This window comes from Prunus avium, chromosome 3, assembly GCF_965620075.1.
Source record: "Prunus avium chromosome 3, drPruAviu1.hap1.1, whole genome shotgun sequence".
Classification (NCBI taxonomy): domain Eukaryota; kingdom Viridiplantae; phylum Streptophyta; class Magnoliopsida; order Rosales; family Rosaceae; genus Prunus; species Prunus avium.
In genome coordinates, this window is record NC_142286.1 from 28,907,297 (window position 1) to 28,930,738 (window position 23,442).

Genomic DNA, 23,442 nt, shown 5'->3' on the forward strand with positions numbered 1-23,442 from the left:
GTAACAAGTCTAATTCATATTCAAAGATTGATTCTAGCTAAAGTATGATTAGGCCATGGTGTTTGGTTCTAACCTTGTATTCCTAATTCCCTAATTTGATTATCTGTTGTCTAACCTAAAATTAAGCATTAGGAACCCATTAAACATAGAAGAACAATTTCAACAACCAATCATGTATCTAATCCCTGTTGTCGAATGTCCATACATACTCTTCCTATTCATAGTTCAATTCGAATTAAAGCATGGTGTCTACTCTTAATTCAAACCATACAAGTTCTAATGGTGATCAATCATTCAAACAAGCATATTAACTGATAAGCATAATGATTAAGAACATGAATCATGAATCCAACTTGAAACTCCAAACTTCAAACTTATAAACCCAGAATATTCATGTTAGGTTACATCGAAGCCCTAGTTATGAAATTAGCTGCTCATAATGGAAAAGAAACTTAGATAGAAATGAGAAAACATAAGGAATGCAATAAGAGTAGAAAAACCCCTTTTCTGAAGTTCTTATGGTGTCCAAGACTTCTTCAAGTGTTTCTCCACGTCTAATGCTTCTCCAAGAGTTTCCTCACGTCTAGAATGATGTATGACAGCTAGTAGGTGATTTGGGATGAGTTTGGGTAAGTGGTGATGGCTGAGAAAGAGGAAATTCGTAGGGAAATGGAAGGGAGGCTTTCTGGAGCTGTTTTGGTGATTTTGGGCAGTTTAGAGTATTGGGTTGATTGCCGGAATGTTTGGGGTTGTGGGAATGTTTGAGGATGATTTCTGGATGTGTTAATGGAATGATGGAAGTGTGGAGGATGGCTGGGGTGAATTGTGTGGGGGTTGTGAATCCCAGGCTGTGTACCTAGAGTGTATGGGGTTGATGGGAGTGTTTTGAAGCTTGAAGACTTCTCTATTTATAGGGCTAAGAGGGAGGAACATCATGATGAATTCCAACACCATCATTCCTCTTTTAATACAATCCATAACTCTCACTTCATCTTGTCTATGTTAGTGTGGTTGGAATCAATTCCATCCCATACTTCTTTTGCTGCTGCACCTCAAGCTTTCTTCACATGGGTTTTCAAAGGTGTTCAATTGTGGCTACCTTTTACTGCCAACCCATGTGGTTTTTTTTTTGGTTGCTGGAAAAAAAACGATTCTTCTAAACCAGGCTTGGTGTAGGAAGGCCTGAGGTTTCAATATGTATCCAATGGGACTCAAATTTGGATATGTCATAATAGACACCCATTGGAACAACTTTTATGAAGAATGTATTCCCATATGAGCAGTACAAGTATACGTTTTGGGCCTTACAAGTTGACTACCTAAAATAGACTGGAATTAACTTCATTTCATTTCTTTCCTTTCTTTTTGCTTCACATGCATGCACATTCTTTCTCTTTAATAGCTCCAGCATGTACCAACTAATCCCACCAGCAGCCTGGAAAGTGCTTCTTGATTTATCTAAACATGTTTCCCACAATGCCTTGTTTTCCCTCCTTTAAACTTTCATAGCTGGAATGCCTCCCTACTTTACTCAATATGTTGGGTCCAAAGTCAATTACAATTGGGGTGAGGCACATGGCTTAAAGGAGGTGACAAGGGTCAAAAGTTGGCAGCTGCAATCCTGAGCATGGTGTGCATTTTGATGGGCCCACGGATTGGGCTTGGCTTCATCAATTGATACGTTTTAGCAGTCCATCTTGCAGTTCAGAATCTCCTCTTTCCAACCACATATTATTTGGGCCAATACAAGTTGGGATGAAGAAGTTAAGGTTGAAACAAATTCCTAACTCAATCTACTCGTTTTTGCACCATTTTGCATCTTTTCCAATTCAAAGCCACCATTGCTACCTGTTTGCACTAAAACTGAACAGATAGAGATGAGTGAAACTTACAAGTGATGTGGACGATCCAGAGATCGATTGAGTGCTTTGATGCGGATTCTTCCTGTCCTGGGATGCCGATCCTGAACCAAGGAAAGTTAAGGCCCGTGAGGTCTATGGAACCAGCCTAAGACCCTCCGATGTCGAAGTAAGTTTATTTCTGAGAGCTTTTGCTATTGATAATGTATTTAGCATAAAAGTCAAGCTGAAAAGTCTTACCCCTTGTATTGTAGTGAAGGGGCCTATTTATAGAGGGCATTTGGTATGCTCTTAGTGCTTAATTTCGATGTGGGACTCGTGGGAAGGTCCTACGAGGTTGACACGAGTCTTTGGATATTTAGGGCAGGGCCTTCGAGATTTTGTTCTGCAGAATCGTCCGTCAGTACCGATTGTGGACTCTACCTAGGAGCCATAGGTAGTTGATGCCGATTGGTTGTTGTCTTGGGCGATTGGGAGAGCTAACCATTCCGCATGTCACCGTATGAGTGGAGGGTCAGATATGGTACAAACACTACCTAATGCCCAATGAATTGAATGATAAACAGAAAAGGGATTAAAAGCACAAGTTTAACTCAATAACATTACCAAATCATAAGCTAGAAGGGTACAAAATGATATACAATTATGAACTGATCATGATGGTGACGCCAGAAGCCTATTATGTAAATTATTTGAATCTTGCCGTTGCATGCTGCCAGTTGGTGTTTTAATTTGTGTTTTTTTAATAGGTTAGAAAATTTGAAAAAAATCAAATTTTCAGGGGAGACTCTGTTGAAATTTCGGCAGAAAGTCTTGTTCTTTAGTAAGTGGGCCCGACATCAGTATGATGTTGGAAATACGACGGGATTCATTCCGGATTCCGAGGAAAATTCGGGGCGGGTCTTGTCAGTGAGGGTGGGGGAGACAGAAATAAAAGGAGGGGACGGAGAGGGAGGCGGAATGAGCGGGGAGAGTTGCATTTTTTTTTCTCTTTCTTTTATTTCTTTTAGTTTTCTAATTTTATTTAGAAAATAAATGTTAAATTATTTTAAAAAATAATTGTTTTATTCAGATCCATGTGGCATTAACTCATTGGATATATGGCACTATATATGTGCCACGTCATCAATTTAATAGAAATTTTGACAAAACTTGTAAGGACTAAATTGATGCGTCCGGATTAACATAAAGGACCAGACCAATAATGTAAAGAGTAATGCTATTTAGACACACAACATTGACCACCTTAATTGACCACCTTATATGGCAATTGATGTGTCATGTCATGTCAATTAATGAATATCGCCATGTCAATTAAAAAACAAATTAAAAAAACCCTAGCATCCCTAGTAAGTGGCCTCATGGCAACATTCATTAATTGACATGGCATGACACATCAGTTGCCACATAAGGTGGTCAGCTAAGGTGGTCAATGTTGTGTGTCTAAATAGCATTACTCGTAAAGAGTAATATAAAAGACCAAATATGATAATTTAACAAACTTGAGGACCATTTGTGATAAAAACCCTATTTTTTAGACGTTCCCTTTCTTTTCTTCGTTTTTTGGCCCGGAAGGGACGCCCTCTGCACTCCGTAACCGGCGTTCGTTTTCCAGATGCCCTTCTAGGGTTCTCAAAGCTCTTAATCTTTCAGAATTCTCTTGTTTCAGTTCATCTTGCAAATACCCATATGACCAGGACCAGCAGAAAACGACGCCATGGTTACCCACCTCCTCCCCCCTCTTCTTCTTCAAACCCAAATCGCCATAAACACCAACCCACCAAGAAACTCCACTCTTCCCCAAACCCAATTCGGAAAAACCACAATTCTTCAACCCCAATTCAGAAAAACCACTTGTCCTCAACCCCAATCCCTTTGCCCCTAAACCCAGTTCCCCAAACCCCCATGCCTAAGCGCCCAACCTTTGCCTCATACCTTGACACACCCAATCTACCTCCCAAGATCAGACTCCTCTGTGAAATAGTGGCCAATACCCACACTCTTTCTGTTGAGGAACGCCTGGCAGAGACTGGTGTTAGAGTGACCCAAGACGACGTTGAAGAGGTCCTCAAACTCTCTTACGCTTTTCCGGGTCCCGCCGTGAAGTTCTTTAGGTGGGCTGGTCACCATCTCAATGACTACCACAGCCCCTATGCGTGGAACTTGGTTGTTGATCTTCTGGGCAAGAATTGCTTCTTTGATGCGATGTGGGACGCCATAAAGTCCATGAGAAAAGAAAGGTTACTCTCTTTGGCCACTTTTGCTTCTGTTTTTAGTAGTTATGTAGTTGCCAATCGTGTCCAGGAGGCTTTTATGACTTTTGAGGTTATGAGCGAATATGGATGCCCTAGAGATATTGTGGCATTGAATTCCCTTTTGAGTGCAATTTGTAGAGATGGGAAGACTTCAGATGCCGTTGATTTTTTGCGTATTGCTAAGGATAAGATTAAGCCAGACCCTGATACGTATGCGATTTTGTTGGAGGGGTGGGAAAATGAAGGCAATGTAGCTTGTGCTAGGCAGGTTTTCTCTGAGATGGTGATTGAGATTGGTTGGGACCCGAGCAATGTGCCAGCTTATGATTCATTCTTGAATACTTTGCTTAAGGGGCCTGATGGGATCCGTGAAGCAGTGAAGTTCTTTGAGACCTTAAAAGATAGGAGGTGTTATCCGGGGGTCAAGTTTTTCAGATTTGCGCTTGATGAGTGTGTCAAGAATAGCGATTCTCGGGAAGCTGAGGCTCTTTGGCAGGCAATGGTAGGGATAATTGGTTTCCAACCTGATACAAATATGTGTAATTTGATGATTTCTTTACATTGTCGTGAAGGAAATCCAGATTTAGCAAAGAGAATGTTGGATGATATGGTGTACAATGGGGCATTTCCGAATTCACAAACATATGACATGTTGTTTAAGTCGTTGATCAAGAATAGGAAGTTGAAGGAGGCATCGACTTTGTTTACTGAGATGGTTAAAAATGAGTGTGTTCCAGAGCATGCTAATTGTAATATGGCAGTAAGGACTTTCCTTGATTTTGGGGATCCTTATTTTGCTATAAAAGTTTGGAAGTGCATGCTAGAGAATTACCATTCTGGCTTGGAGGATACTGGGAATTTGTTGGTTGTAGGGCTCGGCAATCTGAATAGGGTCCCAGAAGCAGTTAAGTACGCAGAGGATATGATTGTAAGAGGAATCAAATTGGAATTTTCCACATTGTCAAAGCTGAAGCAGAACCTCGTCCAAGCAAGGAAGGAATACTTGTATGATGAACTTTTTAGAAAGTGGAAAGCTCAATAGGTAGGTTAGAAGTACTTAGAATTATACATCTTTTTGACAGTTAGCCTTGTGTATAACTTGCACATTTTGTTCGCTGTGAAAACAAGTGAAACTGCATATTGTCATAAAGCTGTATGGCTGCTTTGTAGTTTGCATTTCTTTTCCTATTTTGTCTATCTGTGTCAATTGATAGAAGTACTTTCAGATGCGTAGGTTTTTTTTATAGTGAAAATATCAGTTTAGCCTTCTAAATATTATGTCTAGACTACTAATTCAGATGCAAAGACATTTTTATTTTTCCTTCCTTGGTTAAAATCTTTTGTATTATATAACGTCTAAACTATATCTTGTCCTAGGTATAATGTGCGGAAAATGTTATGGATATATATGCCCTTTAGAAACAGAAATCTCAAACCAACTTATTCAATTTCGAACTATGTGGAGTCTAATGGTATATTTGGATGACGAAAATAAACTTGGAAATTAAAAAAAAAACTTAGAATTTCTTAAATGACATACTAATTTCCTTTTTGGGATTCGTAAACAAAGAAATTTATAAATTCCATGTCTGCAAAAATTTGGAATTTGAGGGGCATAAATCCCAACTTTAAATTCTATCTAAATAGGTGTTATTATCCGTAAAATTCCTAGGCAATGAGAGTTTTGAGAGAGGAAAAAAAAAAGCTACAACACTAACCATTGCCACATTGCCACCTCTACTACCACTACCTTGCCATGGCCATCACCACCACCTCAATTCCACCACCAGCTCCTCCATCGCCCCCACCACTGCCACCCCTCACTATCATCACCACAACCATTACAACCACCAACACATCCATTGACAGCGCCCACCCCACCACCAGCACACTATTAATAAAACTACCAACACTCCCAACACCTCTCTTTAATGGAGGCATAAGGATCAACTTTAAATCCCATATTTAAATCTCATTATGCTTAATAGGCTAAGGCATCATAAATGTCCTGATTTGTTGTGTTGTTGGATTTTGTCATGTGACATATGCACAGGTGTTCCCCTGATCAATCAGTGAAAAAGTGTATAAACTAGTAATTGTGCAATCTCTTCTTTTTCCACTACATCATACTTAAAAGAAAACTCTCATTACCAGTTTTTTTAACCTAAGATCTTGGTTTTGAATGTCAAAATTTTTATATTTTTCACTCAGCAGTATTTGGAGTTGTTAAAATTTTTTGTTCAATATTATGTAATTTATATTTTGTGATATTAAAATGTGAGATCGATACTATTAAAGAAAAAACAGATGTGTTTTGGACTCTGGTCTTGTATGTTTGTTGTCTCCGTCAATACGAGTTTGTGACCTGATCTCACAATTTTCTAGTGCAGTTCGGGTAAGTATATTGCTTTCCTGTTTATCTAGTCTCTGACATGATCTATGAACAATATGTATATACTGGAACAATTAAGCTGGACTCAATTAGTTATCTGGAAACTTTTACTCTCTTCACTCATGAAAGACTAGTGTTCTTCAACTTCAAGACATTAAAGGGTGGGGATTTTGGATAGCAGAAATGAAGTGCATTTCTGGTACGAGTTAATGCTTTATGCTAATTTTATTAGTTGTCAGAATTTAGAGTTGAGGGGGATACCCTTGCTAATGCAAGATAAAGGATCAGGGTTGTCAGGAACCTTATTAATTACTTGCTTCCTTATTGCCCAGCTTAGCCTGACATTAGGAATATGTCAGAAGTTACATACTCACATGTTCCTTAATTAATTTCTCTAGTTATATTACTTTTGTTGACTAACTTGTGAAGATAGGTTTCTTCCTACATGTTTCACCACTTTGGAAGGGTTCCTGCATGTTCATGCAACAACGTATGTAATTTACCAAGTAGAGAAACAGAAACCATTCATGAAACAATGCGAGTCTTTGAACAAATATGATGCGAAAATTTAATATTCTAAACTTTATATGTCTCAAGGTCCAGATACAATGCAAGGAAGAATTTTATGCATATATATGTCTTTTACAAACAGAAGTCTCGAACCAACTTAAAATAGAGTGTAAATGTCCTGCTTTGTTGGGTTGTTGAATTTTGTCTGATGGCATGTATGCATCTGTTCTCCCTCATGGTAAAAAGGTGGATAAACTATACTATGCAATTTCTTGTTTTTCCTCATCATACTTGAGAAAGCTCTACCAGGTTCCTTAACCTAAGACCTTTGCTTTCGAATGTTGAAAGTGAAAATTTTGTCTCAGCAATATTGAGAGTTGTTATGTTCAGTAGTAGGCAATTCATATTTTATGATGCTGAGATGAGAATTGGACCTTGCACGTTTATTTTTGTTGTCTCCCTCGCTGCGAGTTTGTGGGATCTTTGTCATCTCATTTGAAAACAATTAGCTCTTCCTTTCCTGTGGTGGATGATCTTGGAATGTCCTGGTGTGGATAAGTTTTTTGCTTTGCTCTTGGTCTGGGATTGGCATGGTCTGTCACTAAAATAATATCTACATTGGAACAAATAAGCTAGATTGAATTAGTTATCTGGATTCTGAAAACCTTTCACTCTCTTCAATCAATGAAAGATCAATAGTTGCACTTCAAGGCCAGTTAAGGTCACTTCAGGTGCGTGTCAATCCTGATCATAAATTGCTTTTTTGCTCTATAAGTTGTAGTAAGTTTAGAGTTAAGACAATTTGTTTATCGTAAAAGATTTGCATGCTTGAGCTGCAAACTTAACTAGTTGAGGTCGCTTAGCTTGACATCTGGGACGTGAGAAATTTTACAACCTCAATGTTCCTGAATTAGTTTCTTAAGAAGTACTTTTAGTTCATGGAGGTTTGGCTGATATTTCTTTTGTTAAATAACTTGTAACAGTAAGGTTTCTTCCTCCATGTTGTGCATTAGTATTTGAGTGTCATCATTGGAAACTCGTTAATCGTTTCTATCCAAATAGCTCTTTGATTTGACTGCTGATCTTTTCTGATTTTTTTATTTTGGGTCTCTTTTTGACAATCCTTACGGGTTCAATTCCTTGGTTTCCCTCAAAGATCACCGCCATAAATAAATAAAAAACTCAAATAGGAAATCATTCGTTGATAGAACGGAAAGGTTTTGGAGAAAGTCCCATGTAATGAATGGGAATGTCGAAAAGTTGAAAGAAGAAGTATTTTTTTGTCCACATGAGAATTCAAACTTCATAGCATTGTCACAATTAGGATTGGGCATGGTCTAGTTTAGTCTGCTTTACTTCCAAAATCGAAAACCAAACCGAAGAAAATAACTGATTTGGTTCGGTTTTGATTTAATCCAATTGGTTCTATTTGGTTTGAGTTATCCCATCATCGCTTGAAGACCAAAAATAAAAATCCAACTCTCTTACGCTAATCCATCAATGAATTTAAAGAGAAACAACAAAAAGATAGTGGATGATAGTGTTGAAGGCGTGAATGACCTATAAGACGATGAGCGAGGTTGAGACCATGGAGATAAGGGAGGTTGAGAGATGAGAATGCTAGAATTTTGGTATTAAATTCATTAAAAAAAAATAGTTATATATATGATCGGTCCATTTCAATTCTATGCAGGAAAAATTGAGAATCAAACCAATTCAAGCCAAAATTGACTTTTTCCAATTTTTTTTTTTCTTTCAACCTGATTCGGTTCAAATTATCACTTCAAATACCAATTCCTAGTTAGAATCCATATTATATATTTGAAAGAGGTTGACTCCATGCCTTAGAGCCCCTCCAGCCATACACCAAAACCGGGCAAAAGGCTGCTCGGGCAAGCCCAATTCAACTCCAGTGGTAGAGAACAAGCCTGGGCAAGGCATGGGACCCACCAGCCTGGGCAAGCCCACGGGCAAATCTTGCCTGGGCTCAAGCCCGAAGGCGCTCACGTCAGCGCTGATGTCACGCTGATGTCAGCAAGCAAAAAAATTTAAAAAAAAATCAAAAAAATCCAAAAAAAATCAATTTTTTTTTATATAAAAAAATCAAAATATTATGGATGTTTTCCCTATAAATACATAACAATTTTATTCACTTTCTAAATTGTTTATATTTTGTTGCATAATCTTTTTTTTTTTCTTGCCCTTGCCCTAGCCTTTTGGGGTGGAACCAAAAAAGGCAAGGCTGCCACTATTCACATGAATAGTGGCAGCCCTTGCCTTGCCTTTGCCTTGCCTTAGCCTTCATGGGTGGACTTGCTCTTAGATAAGACACTCACTCACTCCTTATAAACCCATATGCTAGGTCCCTTAACTTTTCAATGTGAATATAAAACGAATTTCCAATAGTTATTTCTCATGTCACGACTGCTTTGTTACAAATTATGGTCAAGAATTTATTAGTTTGATTAGTGCGTTCAGAAACAATTTTTGGTTTATGAAAAATCAATTGTATGTGTGTATTTTTTTGTTAATCTTTGCACCAAATTGGATTATAATAGGTTTAGTACTTTTGGTTTATAAGTCATCCATGTCATAAATCTTTTCTTTCTAATTTGACATAGTCTTGGAAGAAAAAATCTTTTGCCCAAATTAGAAACTGAGCCAAGAGCCATTGTAGGTAATTCATGTTCTAAAGTTGAGCAGCTTAATTAATTACTAATTATAGGATGGTTGACCAACATTCAACTTCTTAATTGGCCAAATAAATATTAACGGTGATGAGCTTTCCGATGGGAGTATAAATTGGGCTGAAAGCAATGGAGTTTCATCATACTCCAAAGAAAAAGGAAATAACAAAGTCTCAAGATGGGTTTGAAACTGAAAAATGTCTTGCCAATGTTCGTGTTCTTGTTGTTAGCATCCACAGCTAAAGCTCAACCTGCTGCCTTAGATGTGACAAGTGCAAAATATGGTGGAAAGCCAGACTCTGATATTACCCAGGTAACAAAAACATTTCAATTCATATTCGGTTATGATTAGAATTTGTTTCTACAATGGTTTACCAAACTAAATCATTAAAAGTTTTAAATTTGTGTAATGTTAATTAGGCTTTAGAGAAGGCTTGGACAGATGCATGTGCATCAACAACACCGAGTAAAATTGTTGTTCCAAAGGGAACATTCAAGTTTGTAGGAACAACTTTTAAAGGACCTTGCAAGGCGGCTATTGAGTTCCAGCTCCAAGGAACATTGCAGGCTCCAGTAGATGGCAGCCAGCTCCCGAAGGACGACACTTGGATTGGTTTCGACCACGTCGACGGGCTCACCTTGTCAGGTGGTGGAACTTTTGATGGCCAAGGAGCACAGTCTTGGAAAAACAATGATTGCAACAAAAATAGACAATGCAAATCTAAACACATTGTAAGATGATTTAATCCTACCATGTTGTTTTATATACTTGAAAATCTTCTTGTGTCACACAGGAGCATTTGCGAATCTTGCTCATTAATCAATTCTTGACTTGATGATACGTGATCTAGATTCACAGCCTGACAATATAAACATATTTGTGTTTGATTTGTTTTCTTAATATATGCAGAATTTGAGGTTCCACTTCCTCACCAATTCCAAAATTTTGGACGTAACTTCAAAAGATAGCAAAAATTTCCATGTCAATCTTTTGAAGTGCGAGAAGGTTGAAATCAAAGGATTTACTGTCTCAGCACCTAAGGAAAGCATGAACACTGATGGAATTCACATCGGGCGTTCAACTGGGATCAGCATCACTGACACAACCATCGGAACTGGGGATGATTGTATTTCGATCGGTGACGGTACCAAGGACATCACTGTGACCAACGTTAATTGTGGGCCAGGCCACGGCATAGCCATCGGGAGCCTTGGAAGGTACCCAGAGGAAGAACCCGTGTCCGGCATCAACATTAAGAACTGCACCTTGACTGATACAACGAATGGTGTGAGGATCAAAACATGGCCTGCTTCCCCAAAAGATGGCACTGCCTCAGATATTCACTTTGAGGATATTACCATGGTTAATGTTGGTAACCCTATTCTCATTGACCAAGAGTACTGCCCATGGAACGAATGCAAAAAAGGGGTATCTATATATAACAATTTATTAACATCATATATATGTTCCTTGTTAATCAAGTCATCATTTACTGAATCTTTAAAAGGATTTAAATTAATCAATTAACGGATGTTTTTGTGTAGGTTCCTTCCAAAGTTAAGATCAGCAATGTTAGCTTCAAGAACATCAAGGGCACATGTATCGACCCAGTTGCTGTGAAGCTTGTATGCGCCCAAGGAATGCCATGTGAGAATGTGGAATTGAGTGACATTGATTTCAAGTACACTGGAAACAAAGGCCCTATTACCTCTGTGTGTTCTAATGTCAAGCCGACAATTAATCGCGTGCCACAGCCTCTTGCTTGCGCTACCGGCGCTGCTGCTGCTTGATCTAACAAGCACAAACCATGTTGCTAATGTTTCTTCAGAGACACATTGGTTGTGTGCTCTTTGATTTTGTGCTAATTGTACTTGGTGTTTTCATCTAAGAGGGGGAAAATATCTCAGTACATTTTTTGTTACATCTTAAAAGAGATGAATAAATCTTCTTTGGATATTTGATTAAAAAAGAATGTTATTGGAATATGAATCTTCTTTGGATATTTGTTTAACCAAATTTACTCAACTAGCCTCTTTATTTAATTGTTTCTGTATGAATGACCACCTCAACCAGTGGTGTGCTAGGAAGGGGAAGAGGGAGGGGTGATTCAGTCTTATGATTTTTATTTTTTGTGCAAGAATAGAAGTAAAAAAATCTCAAACAAAAAAGAAGAAGGATTATTAATTCAAGTAACGTGTTGAGTTTAAATACACATTAAAAAAAACTTAAAAATTTGCCTTGAACATTTGTTATCTACTATCATCTGCATTTTTCATGCGCACCATATTAATCATTCTTTCTTCTTTGTAGATGTGGATTAGGACAAAACAATGTGCCAATCCCCTTGCAATATGAATCTTCTTTGGATATTTGTTTAACCAAATTAACTCAATTAGCCTCTTTATTGAATTATTTCTCTTCCTAGATAATTTTTTTTTTTTTGGTGAAACTCTTCCTAGATATTTAGTAAGTTGTAAATGTCGTCAGACTGTGAATGCGGGCGTATATCTTAACATCTTAGTAACCTTTTGAGTATGCTATCGATTTTAGGCTATTCATAGTTCATGGAAAGAAGCAAGCACATCCACAACTCTGAACACGGTTGTGATAGCAAAAGGAAACTACATGGCTGGTCCAGCGAAGTTTCAAGGGCCCTGTAAAGCATCGGTTAGCATTTGGGTTAAAGGAACCTTGCAAGCTCTTGCAGAGCCAGAAAAGCTCAAGTCACAAGATGGTTGGGTTGTTTTCCAAAATATTGATGGGTTAACAGTCTTAGGAGGTGGCACTTTTGATGGCCAATGATCAATAGTTTAATCCAAAAATGATTGTACCAAAATTGGAAAATGCAACTCACTGCCTATAGTAAGTTTTTTAAATTTGAAGTGCATGTTTTTTTTTATCAATTTATTTTGTGCTAGAAATGGAGGCTAATAAATAGAATTTGCTCAATTGGGTTCCTTGAATGCAGAACATAAGATTCACAGGGCTCACCAATTCACACATTCAAGACATAACATCTTTGAACAACAATCTGTTTCACATAAACGTCTTAAACTACAAAAATGTGACACTTCAACATGTGAACATCACCGCCCCTCGTGAAAGCCTAAACATAGATGGAATCCACATAGACCAGTTGATGTAGATTTTTGAACACCTGAAAAAGAGTATCCAAAAATCACAAATTAAATTACTCGCAAGCAAAGAGAGACGTGCGTAAAATATTAGGGTTTGGGTTTTTCACGTTCAATCGTTATCCCCTCATCGGCCTAACAACGCTTGTTTTCATCCACGTTCAGTTGTTGTCACCCTGCTCGACTTGACAAGGTCGAGTCACTTTTCTTCCACGTTGAGTCGTTGCTGTTTCTCTTCCACATCAAGTCGCTGTCGTTTCTCTTCCACATTAAGTCGCTGCTGTTTCTCTTCCACGTCGAGTTGATGCCGTCACTCCTCTCTTCGATTCTAGGGTGTTGGCCTCGTTGTTGTCTCTCTCATATCCTGGGTGTTAGTTTCGTCGTTCATTTTCTATTCGGTGTGTCGGTGTTTTTGGTGGTTGCCTTAGTATGGTGGTTTTAGCGGGTCTGCTACTACTATTGTGCTGACAGTCTCCAAGTCAACAGTGACTATGGTGCAAGCTGCTTCGTTGGGTCAGCAGTCACGGTGGAGGTGGCTTTCCTCACGCTCCCTCAGTCGTTCGATCTGCGATCTCAAGCCTTACCTTCATGAGAAGACGACTGCTGTCCAGAGATTTGTCGTGGGTGGCTCTTCACCTAGGTATATAGCTTTGGTCCTCCTTTTCAAGGTGTTGGGCCAGGTTTTTGGCAACCAGATGGTTGTTGGGTACCATCTTTTTACCCATCTTTCCCTTTTTTTCACCCGGTCCGGTTGGGTGTTCTGGTTTTCCGGTCCCAATGCACACCCCTAGTTCTTATAGACTAAGAATACTGTCCAAATGGCCAATGCCAACCAAAAATCCCGTCAAAAGTTAAGATAAACAATGTGTGCTTCAAGAACATAAGGGGAACTTCTGTTGATCCTGTTGTTGTGAAGCTTGCTTGCAGTAAAGGCATTCCATGCCAGAATGTGCAAATTAGTGATATCCATTTGACATACAATGGGAAAAATGGTGCTGCCACATCTATATGTACTAACATCAAGCATACTATGACAGGCCAAATTTTTCCACCTGCTTGTGGAAAGACTGCAATTTAAGATAAACAATGTGTGCTTCAAGAACATAAGGGGAACTTCTGCTGATCCTGTTGTTGTGAAGCTTGCTTGCAGCAAAGGCATTCCATGTCAGAATGTGCAAATTAGTGATATCCATTTGACATACAATGGGAAAAATGGTGTTGCCACATCTATATGTACTAACATCAAGCCTACTATGACAGGCCAAATTTTTCCACCTGCTTGTGGAAAGACTGCAATTTAATTTGCTGCAGCTTTAAGGTGATTTAATTGCATCTTAAAGAGATTATTAAAAGAAATTAGTAGGAATTTAGATGAAAATAATTTGCAGAGCCACCCTTCCATGCTTAATTGGAATGGTGGGTGGTGGTGGACTACACATATGCAACAGTATAGATGTTATCTTTTGTATATAGGTATTATGGATTTAGATTAATGTACTCTTGTTATTCATGGGAAAGAAATAGTAGAGAGATGTTAAAAAAAAGTTTTATTTGATTGAAAAAAAAAGTTGTTGGAATATGAAGCTTTGGATTTTTTTTTTCAAACCAAATTTACTCAATTAGTCTCTTTATTTATTTATTTATGAATGACCACCTCGACCTGTGGCATGCTAGCCAGGAAGGGGTTGGGTGATTTGTATATTCTTATGTTTTTAATTTTTTATATGCAAGAATAAAAGTAAAAAAATTTCAAAAGAAGAAGGATTATTCGAGTAATGTGTTAAATTTAAATAGACCCTTCTTAAAAAGAAAAAAAAAATCCTCGAACATTTGTTATCTACCATAATTTGCATTTTTTATGCACCTATTAATCATTCTTTCTTCTTTGCAAATGTGGGTTAGGCTAGTGTGCCACCAAACGAGATACCCATGAGATTTAAAACAGGTTTCCCGAGTGTGTTTTGGGTTGCTATAATGAGTGCATCCATTCACATTGAAACAAGCCCTTGGTTGAGGAGGTTGTGTAGTCGGGCTTGAAGGTGAGCCAACAGCTGTGACATAGGACTGCATCTGAAGCGGCACAACGATAAAAGAAGGCATCTGGCCTGGCTGACAGGTCATCAAGGTGTGACCGACTGATTGGTGAGTTCCCTTGGCCGCCAAACCAGCCGCAGTCGGCGCCTGAGTACCCATCATCACAGCTTGTTGGAGATCTTCGCGTCAGACATAAGCATATTCCTGCTCCATGGTGGGGAACAGAGCCATCTGAAAGACATCACTTCGGGCCTTGTCAAGTCAGTCATCCAAGTCATCCAAGATGATATAAACACGGTCTTCTTGGAGAATTTCGTTGTACTCATGGATATCAGAGCCACACTTCATCCTATTTGGACGATGGAAGTCTATTTCTTCCCACAAGCCTTGGAGATTATTGTAGTAAGTTTCAATCAAGCCACTTGTTTGTCGCAACCGGTGAGTTTGCCGTTTAAGGTCGTACATCTGAGGGGTGTACGTGCCATTAAAGTAGATCGTGGCAATCGCATCCCATATTGCTTCTACCGTCGAAAATCGAATAAAGGTGCTAATCAAGCGAGGGTCCAAAGAATTGATTAACCGGCCTTTCAAACTGCATTCTGGGTGTGCCAGTAGTTGAAACTCGGGTCGATCTGAGTAGGTGTCCCAACTTGTCTTTGTCGACAACATACATCTCGACCAAGGTATTAAATATCGATATTATCGGCGATATTATCTCGATAATATCTGATTTTTGGGGGGTCGATATTTTAGCAACTAACCATGGTGTTATCGTCAATATATCGATATTATCACGATATTATCATAACTTCAACATTTTTATGAATGATTTGGGCAATATATCGAGATATTATCGATAATATCCCGATACGAAACCCAAAAAATACATGAAATTTTTTGAAAAGCCTCCCCTGTTGCGTATAGAGGGATTCAAATCCCTTCCATTTTACTCCTTCAACACCTTAACCACCATATCACTTATGTTTTTGTGAAGTCAAGAAGATGACTCGTAGAGAAAGAGGTAAGGGGACTTTGTCAGGTCAAGAAGATGACTCGTTATCTATAACTTCGGACTTTGTTGGAGTAGGAAGTAGTAACTATGGTTATACTCATAACCAACCATTTCCCTACCCTTCATATCCCATTCCTGTTGGGATGGAATCAAGCAACTCATGGAAAGAATCCGAGACTCAATCTTCAAATGATTTTGCTTATGGACAACGTCAACCAATCTCGGATCCATATAGGTGGCATGTTAACAATTACATGCAAAACTATTTTGAGGATTTATCATTTAATGACTACTCTTCAAAATATACTTACTCTACACATAGAGATGATGAAGATAGTGAAAATTTTGAACCTCATAGGAACTCTATGTGGTACTAAGTCACTCATGTATCTTACCATACAATGTATAAAGTGTAAAATATTGTAGTAATTCATTATATATAAATGATTATGGTGTGTTTAATCTTCTTTCATTAATTACTACATATTTTCTATACTTACAGTGTTTGCCAGCTCGCTATATAATCAACTTAAATCAGTTAAATCCATCATGCAATGCATTTCCTTCCAATTTTTTGTGATAAACTAACAGATAATTGACTAAATAAACATCCTGCAAAGTTTCAATAAAAATTCCCCAGTTTTTCTTACAATTTCCTTGGTTTTTATTCAATTTTTACCAATACCGATAATATCCCGATATTTCCATCGATATTTCCGTGTTTTTAGACTTCCGATATTTCCGATACCACTGATATTTTAGACCTTGATCTCGACAACTTGGGACCAAAAGGGGTAGTTGGAGACATCCAACTTGATTCCAATATGTACGGAAGCTTCATAGGTAATAGTTGGGGTTGGGTATACCATGCTAAAATATGAGAATCTAAGAGAGAATATTGTTTTTGGGAATTTTCTGTATATTCTTCTCATTGTAGGAGGCCATATTTATAGTACAATATATATCCTTGTAGGTTAAGGAACGTAATAACTCATAATTCTATTTACAGTAGGAAATCATGAATTAAAGTAAATCAATTACATTTAATATAGGAATTCTTGGAATGTAAGAAAAGTAAATGTAGGTCCACAAGTCATGCGAATATATACAACCATACTATTTTTCAAATTTGTATCAACTTTCTCACATGGAAGATGTCTACAACTTTTACAAATATTAATGAGTCTCACCAGCTAAATAATATATACGGTAGAAGTTGCATGAAAACATCGTTTGCAACTAATTGATGGCTCTTTCAAAGAAAAAGCTTATAGTTAGAGGGGAAAAGAAACAAATAAGCTTGCCTTGGACAAAAGTTGTTAGTAATTTGGTTTGATAATGTTAGTGGTGCGGTGGTAAGCTTCCAACCGGACAATATATAAACTGGGTTGAAACGAAAATGGAGTACATAAAACTTAACTCACTTTTAATCATTCTCAACATCACCATTTACTTGATCCACCAAACAAGGCTCCTTCTGTTCCATTATTCGAAATCTCAAACTTGACATAACCACAATCAACACTCAATAACATTCTCTCTCTCCCAATCGGTTCCACCCAAAAACCGTGCCTTGCTATATAAGAATTCTATAGCAAGGGCCTTATATCTAAGGCCCTTAGATGATCTCTTAGCTGTTAGATTAAATTGGTTAGCCATTGGATCAAATTGGTTAGTTTGATCAAACGGTTAAGAGATATGACCTCATGGCTTTAATTTGAGCTGTGATCTGATTCCATCATAAAATAAATCGACAGATAAGAATATTTGTCCATCTATAATAGAAATTACATTAGTAGGAATATAAGACGAAACATCTCCCGATTGGGTCTCAACTATTGGTAAAGCATCCATTGCTTCTCTCATGTAGTAGTTATAAATAAATTGTACATTTTTGCTCACTACTTTAACTTAAGGTATACTATCACCGCCATTTTCAACATTAGACACGTGTTTATAGGCATAACCATAGTTTACAAATACAAAACAAAGAGTTTACTGTGGTTCTGCACATGAACATGTGTCAAGTGTTAAGAAGAGTAATGAGAGTACACCTTGGATTAAAGTAACAAGCAAAAATATTTCCATAAATAAAAGTATATGGCTGAATGTTTTTCCAATGTGCCGCCATCCCTTAGAATGTGAGAATGAGATGTAATGATATGGAACAAGTAAACTTAAAATTAAAACTACCGGTTTTTAATTTTATTTAGTGAACCATTCTATCTACACTTCTATCAATATCCTCTCATTTTTCTCTGTCATCTTCAATTAAAAACTAAAAGGCTCACTACTAATCTAATCAAGCACTGATATTGTTAGTAACTTATTAACCATTAAGGTTCAATACATTAGACATTAGATTCTCTCAACCCCAAAAAAAAAAAAAAAAAGATTTGGAATTTCACAAGAGCTTGAGTTGGCGACCACAATCACCATCGGCACAAATTCTGATTGAGGTTTGAATTTGAAGTCCTTGTCAGAAAGCCTGGACAGTGACTTTGGCCGAGAGCTAGCTACTTATTCACATTTTCTTTTCTATAGAGGCTGTTTGTTATATCAGATTAACCAAGAAACCACCATGATTCATTCTCGATTTGAATTCCATCCGACCATGACATATAAAATCATAATTAGTAATTAAATTATGCGAATATAATGCAAATCTAAGTTTTAATTAAATCCAAATCGTATGCAATTAATTAATTAATTAATGGAGGGCCATCTCATGCTCACGAACGGCTCATGACAAAGTTAGCTAAGTTGGGCTGTCAAATTGGGTTTTCGGCTGCTGGATGGTATTTGGGTGGTCACCAAACTACAAAGTCATTTTGGATATCATTTGCTCATTATATTATTATTATTATTAATTCATAGAATCATTTCATAAAAAAATCCACACTAAACCACAAGCTTACCCTTTTCCCTAAATACATCATCAATTCATCATATCAATCACATTGGTCCTCTCTCTCTCTCTCTCTCTCTCTCTCCCCTTTCTTCTCTTCATTTTTTGGTTGTTGTATAAAATCCCATAATGACACAATCTCAGTTTACTTTTTAGATAATTAAAATCCCATAATGACACAATCTCTTAACCATTAAGTACGTGGAATATTGTCTAAATGTATAATTTAAATTGATGGCTTTATTATCATCATGACTTGTATTGAGCCAAAGTTTAAAGTTCATTTGAAATTACAATTTTACCCTTTGTCTGTCTCCAAATTATTCTTGATGGGTGGTTCTGGCTGTCCGCAATAGGCTCGGCAGGAAGAATCTCTTTCTTTCTCGGATCAAATCACGTTTTTCTCTCCCACTTAAAATAATTGCCATTTGTTTTTCTTGGTAAATGGAAAAAAAAAAAATAATAATGCCATTCAAATTTTTAACAAAAAGCAATCAAGCGACCCCATAACCATAAACACCCACTCCTCTCTTTCATTCACCTGGCAAATATTTGTTGAGAGGACCAATGCCCGCAACCTTTCCACTCTCTCTTTCATTTCACTTTCTCCCACTCTAATCCAACGACCTTTGTTTAATTTGAAGACCCATTTATATATACCCCATCTCTCTCTCTCTCTCTCTCTCTCTCTCATTCATTGGAAAATTCTCTCCCACCCTGCAAGCAAAGCAGCTTTCACTTTTATTTTTGTTCTCTTCTCTTTCCTTGGGGTCTCTTTCTGTCTTTGCTTCTCTCTCTGGCTTCTGGGTTTGTGTGCTTTTTACTCATTGAGATCTGCATCAAAATGGGTTACTCCCAAGGCACTTTCACTGACTCTATAGAGCCCCCCAATGCTCCTCTATACGCTTCCTCCTCTGTAGTAGCTACAGATCACTACTGTGACTATAATGAGCTCAGAATCAAAACCATTGTGAAGAAGATGCTTCGGGAGCTTGGTCTGGCCTGTTTTCTTCCACCTCGCCAGAGGAGGAGCAACCAGAGCCCAATTGATGACGATGACGACGACAACAATGGAAACAACAAAAAGAACATAAATTTAGAGCACAACAAGGCATGGTTGCTAGCAGAGTCAGGTGGGTGTGGAGCAGAGTTGGCAAATGCTGATCCACACTCAGTTCATTCCTCTTTCAGGTTCAGCTTCTGCTCTCAAGTTGAGCTTGAGTCCTTGAACATGAGCTCTTCGGCCGCTGCAACTGTTTTGATGGTGAATTTGGACAATGGGTTGTGTGAGTCTAAAGCTAAAGAATTGAAATGGAGGAGATTTGAATCATTAGAGAGGAGCATATCCCCAATGGCTCACACTTTGGTCAGATTCAGCTATGGTGAAATTTTTGCTGCTACTCGTCATTTCTCAAAAGGTAATTAATTGGGTTTGTTTTGTTTGAATCAAATTTTGTTATTTTATATGAAATTGTAATGGATTTTGTTGTTTTGGGTAGGCAGAGTTTTAGGGAGAGGAGCTCTGAGCTGTGTCTTTAGGGGTAGAGTTGGGATTTTGAGGACTGCTGTGGCAATTAAGCGATTGGACAAGGAAGATAAAGAGTCTTCCAAGGCATTTTGTAGAGAGTTGATGATTTCTAGCTCTCTTCAAAACCCAAATGTAACACCTCTTGTGGGGTTTTGCATAGATCCAGAGGAGGGCTTGTTCTTGGTTTATAAGTACGTCTCTGGGGGAAGTTTAGAGCGGCATTTACATGGTAAGTTCTCTTGGTCTTTTGAATGGAAGAATTTGATTTGAATTTGGTGAATTTGAATGATTTTTGACATAACCCATTTGCAGAGAAAAAGAGGGGAGTGAAGGGCTCTGCAACACTTTCTTGGTCTGTAAGGCATAAGGTTGCAATTGGAATTGCTGAGGCAATTGCATATTTACATAATGGAACCGAAAGATGTATTGTTCACCGTGATATCAAACCCTCAAACATTCTCTTGTCTTCCAATAAAACGGCCAAGGTAAAAGGAGAATTTTCTTATTGAGTTCATTCTTGTTTGAATGTTAAGTTTGAAATAGGTTTCATAGCTCACTCTATACACCATACGAGTCATTTTGATTGATTGAATGTATATTGTTGATACTGTTTGCAGTTATGTGATTTCGGATTAGCCACATGGACTTCTGCACCTTCCATCCCTTTCCTTTGCAAAACTGTCAAAGGAACATTTGGGTATGATCTTGAGGAAACTTAACGAGAAGGAAATACTTTTTCCTGTTGCTTGTTCCATAAAGATGACTTTTATTTTACATTGCTCAAATTAAAATTATTTGTGCAGTTACTTGGCTCCTGAGTATTTCCAGCATGGGAAAATATCCGATAAAACCGATGTTTATGCTTTTGGGGTGGTCTTGCTGGAATTGATAACTGGAAGGAAGCCAATTGAAGCAAGAAGGTCACAAGGAGAGGAAAACTTGGTTCTATGGGTAGGTGTATCTTACTACCTTCTTATCTTGCCTTTACTTTTGACTATGTGAATGTGAATTGATGGGCCCCTCATTGCTTCTCATGCTGAACATAATTTCTGTTAATAGTTTATTCTTAATTATAGCCAAAATGCTCCAAAGTTTTTATCTATTCAATCGGGATACTTTCTCGATTGACTGATAGACACGTTTCTTAACAAGGGTGTTAACACCAACCAAATCACTTTCTGAAAGCGGGATTTTCTGAATCATCAAACTTTCTGTATGCTGTTTCCATGGAAGTATTCAAAACTTGTCTTTTTTTCTCCAATTGGGGTCAATGTAAACAGATGAAAAGTGTACGTGGTGTATATTACTGGATGCTATAACTGGGTAGTTGGTGTTAATTTATTGACAAGAATCAAAATACTCAATTACAAATGTATCATTTCCATGTTTTCATCAGGCAAAACCACTCTTGCATAAGGGGAAAGGCGCTATTGAGGAGTTGCTTGATCCACGGCTAAAATGCACTTTGAGAAATTCAAATCAAATAACACGGATGATTGAAGCTGCAGCTGCCTGCATAACTAGTGAAGAATCTCGTAGGCCAAGCATTTGCGAGATAATGGCAATACTTAAAGGTGAACAACAGCCTTTCTTCTCCAAGAGGAAGAAGTCCAGTTTGCTGGGAAATGGATTGGTTATTGATTGTTATTCTCAATTACAGCAAACAAATAGTGAGATGAAGAGTCACCTAGCTCTGGCTATGCTAGGGGTCTCTGAATTTGAAGAAGATGATCACCTGTACTGTCGTTGAAACGCGATTCATAAACTATCAGGATTTTTCAACACTTACATTTATTGTTGCTTGTTTGAAGTTTGAACAGAGTGCTAGAAGTGAGAACTGGAAATAGTGTTGAATTTGTAGATACGAATAGCCGAATAGGAGTCGGATGAACAGGAGCCTGTACATATCTTCCGTTTTACCTCTCCCTATTCAGCTATTCTAATAGGGAAAAGTGTAACAGAAATTTTTATTTAAGTTTAAAAGTTCTTGTTCCATTGAACCCTATGAATTTTAATTCATCATGATTCTTGTATGTGGAAGGACAAAACTTGCAGCTCACGTTTGCGTTTGGCCAATTGGCGAATGTAACAAAACTTACCCAATTCGGCTAACAACGTTATATCAAATAAAATAATAAGAACAAAGAGAATGTGTGTATATATATATGTAACCTGAATCCAATTGGGGCCACATACCAACTGCTTCAATACACTGGTGGTTGACTTGTACGTTTTATTTGTGACCTGTAGGTTTTATAGGTCACCGATAATATATATGTATCTATTTTATGAGATAAATAAATTTGAAAAAAAAAAAAAAAAAAGCAAGATTTCAATTGGTAAGGGTACACTTGAATTAAATGTACCATATATATAGGATGATAAAATAAGAAGTTTACAGTTAAACTACCAAAGCATTTCTGTTCTAGAAAAATTCAAAATGAAGAAAAACAATCAATGCACGTCTCATAGGCATGGAATGAGTCACATAAACACATATAAAAGAGAATGACATATATAAATTGAAGGGAACATATAACTAAAATATCTTAGCAATATCCTTCATTAAACCACGGTTAGCTAGAGCAAAAGCTATGTACTCCTGGTACGAAATGTAGCCGTCACCGTCGGTATCAATCTCCGCCATCATAAATTTCACTTCGTCCGATTGCACGCAGCCGAGGGTTTTCAATGCATCCCCTAGTTCCGATGCAGAGATTTTCCCATCACCGTTGGTGTCGAAGCGCTTGAAAATGCGCTCACGGTCGACCTTTTCTTGTGGATCTTCTTCAGCCATTGTTGAATGTGGCTTGATATGATGAGATTTTTTCTAAGTTGTTGTTTGTGATAAATTAAGGACTGCGAGAGGTAAAAGTTTTGGTCTTTGAGAAATGAATGAGTGAGTGAGAGGTGAAAGGTCTGGTTTTTAAAGAGATGGTTTTGTAAAAAGAGTAAGGTGACCCTTCAAAGTAGGGGTTTGAGCATGAAACCCTCAACAGTTTAACCCCCAATAAGGATAAAAAAAACATGGCTTGCTTGCTATTCTGGAAAATACTTGGGTTTTGACCAGTCTAGACGTCATCATCCTCACACCAACACTGTTGAAGGAAATTGTTACACGT

At 37.7% G+C, this 23,442-nt stretch overlaps 5 protein-coding genes across 5 annotated transcripts; 4 read left to right on the forward strand and 1 right to left on the reverse strand.

The window, feature by feature from the left end:
* The first annotated feature begins 3,385 nt into the window (after positions 1 to 3,385).
* Positions 3,386 to 5,309, forward strand: LOC110755178 (pentatricopeptide repeat-containing protein At5g15010, mitochondrial). The gene has a single exon (XM_021956350.2). It carries the CDS (start codon positions 3,549 to 3,551, stop codon positions 5,154 to 5,156), a length of 1,608 nt encoding a protein of 535 aa, XP_021812042.2. The 5' UTR covers positions 3,386 to 3,548; the 3' UTR covers positions 5,157 to 5,309.
* Positions 5,310 to 9,848: 4,539 nt separating this feature from the next.
* On the forward strand, positions 9,849 to 11,706 carry LOC110755163 (exopolygalacturonase-like). Its single transcript, XM_021956338.2, has 4 exons — positions 9,849 to 10,016; positions 10,124 to 10,435; positions 10,614 to 11,132; positions 11,249 to 11,706. The coding sequence occupies exons 1-4, from the start codon at positions 9,882 to 9,884 to the stop codon at positions 11,492 to 11,494; spliced, it is 1,212 nt and encodes a 403-aa protein (XP_021812030.2). The 5' UTR covers positions 9,849 to 9,881; the 3' UTR covers positions 11,495 to 11,706.
* LOC148295897 (exopolygalacturonase-like) lies at positions 11,512 to 14,139 on the forward strand. The gene is given in 5 exon segments (XM_088250633.1): positions 11,512 to 11,571; positions 12,255 to 12,566; positions 12,673 to 12,845; positions 13,281 to 13,518; positions 13,876 to 14,139. Coding segments are annotated over 5 exon segments (1,047 nt in total).
* A 5,166-nt stretch (positions 14,140 to 19,305) lies between these two features.
* Positions 19,306 to 22,379, forward strand: LOC110755102 (putative serine/threonine-protein kinase PBL7). The gene is made up of 6 exons (XM_021956266.2): positions 19,306 to 20,210; positions 20,292 to 20,549; positions 20,633 to 20,805; positions 20,938 to 21,017; positions 21,124 to 21,271; positions 21,717 to 22,379. Exons 1-6 carry the CDS (start codon positions 19,637 to 19,639, stop codon positions 22,068 to 22,070), a joined length of 1,587 nt encoding a protein of 528 aa, XP_021811958.2. The 5' UTR covers positions 19,306 to 19,636; the 3' UTR covers positions 22,071 to 22,379.
* A 271-nt stretch (positions 22,380 to 22,650) lies between these two features.
* LOC110755179 (Calcium-binding EF-hand family protein) lies at positions 22,651 to 23,353 on the reverse strand. Its single transcript, XM_021956351.2, has one exon. It carries the CDS (start codon positions 23,115 to 23,117, stop codon positions 22,860 to 22,862), a length of 258 nt encoding a protein of 85 aa, XP_021812043.1. The 5' UTR covers positions 23,118 to 23,353; the 3' UTR covers positions 22,651 to 22,859.
* Positions 23,354 to 23,442: the final 89 nt, after the last annotated feature.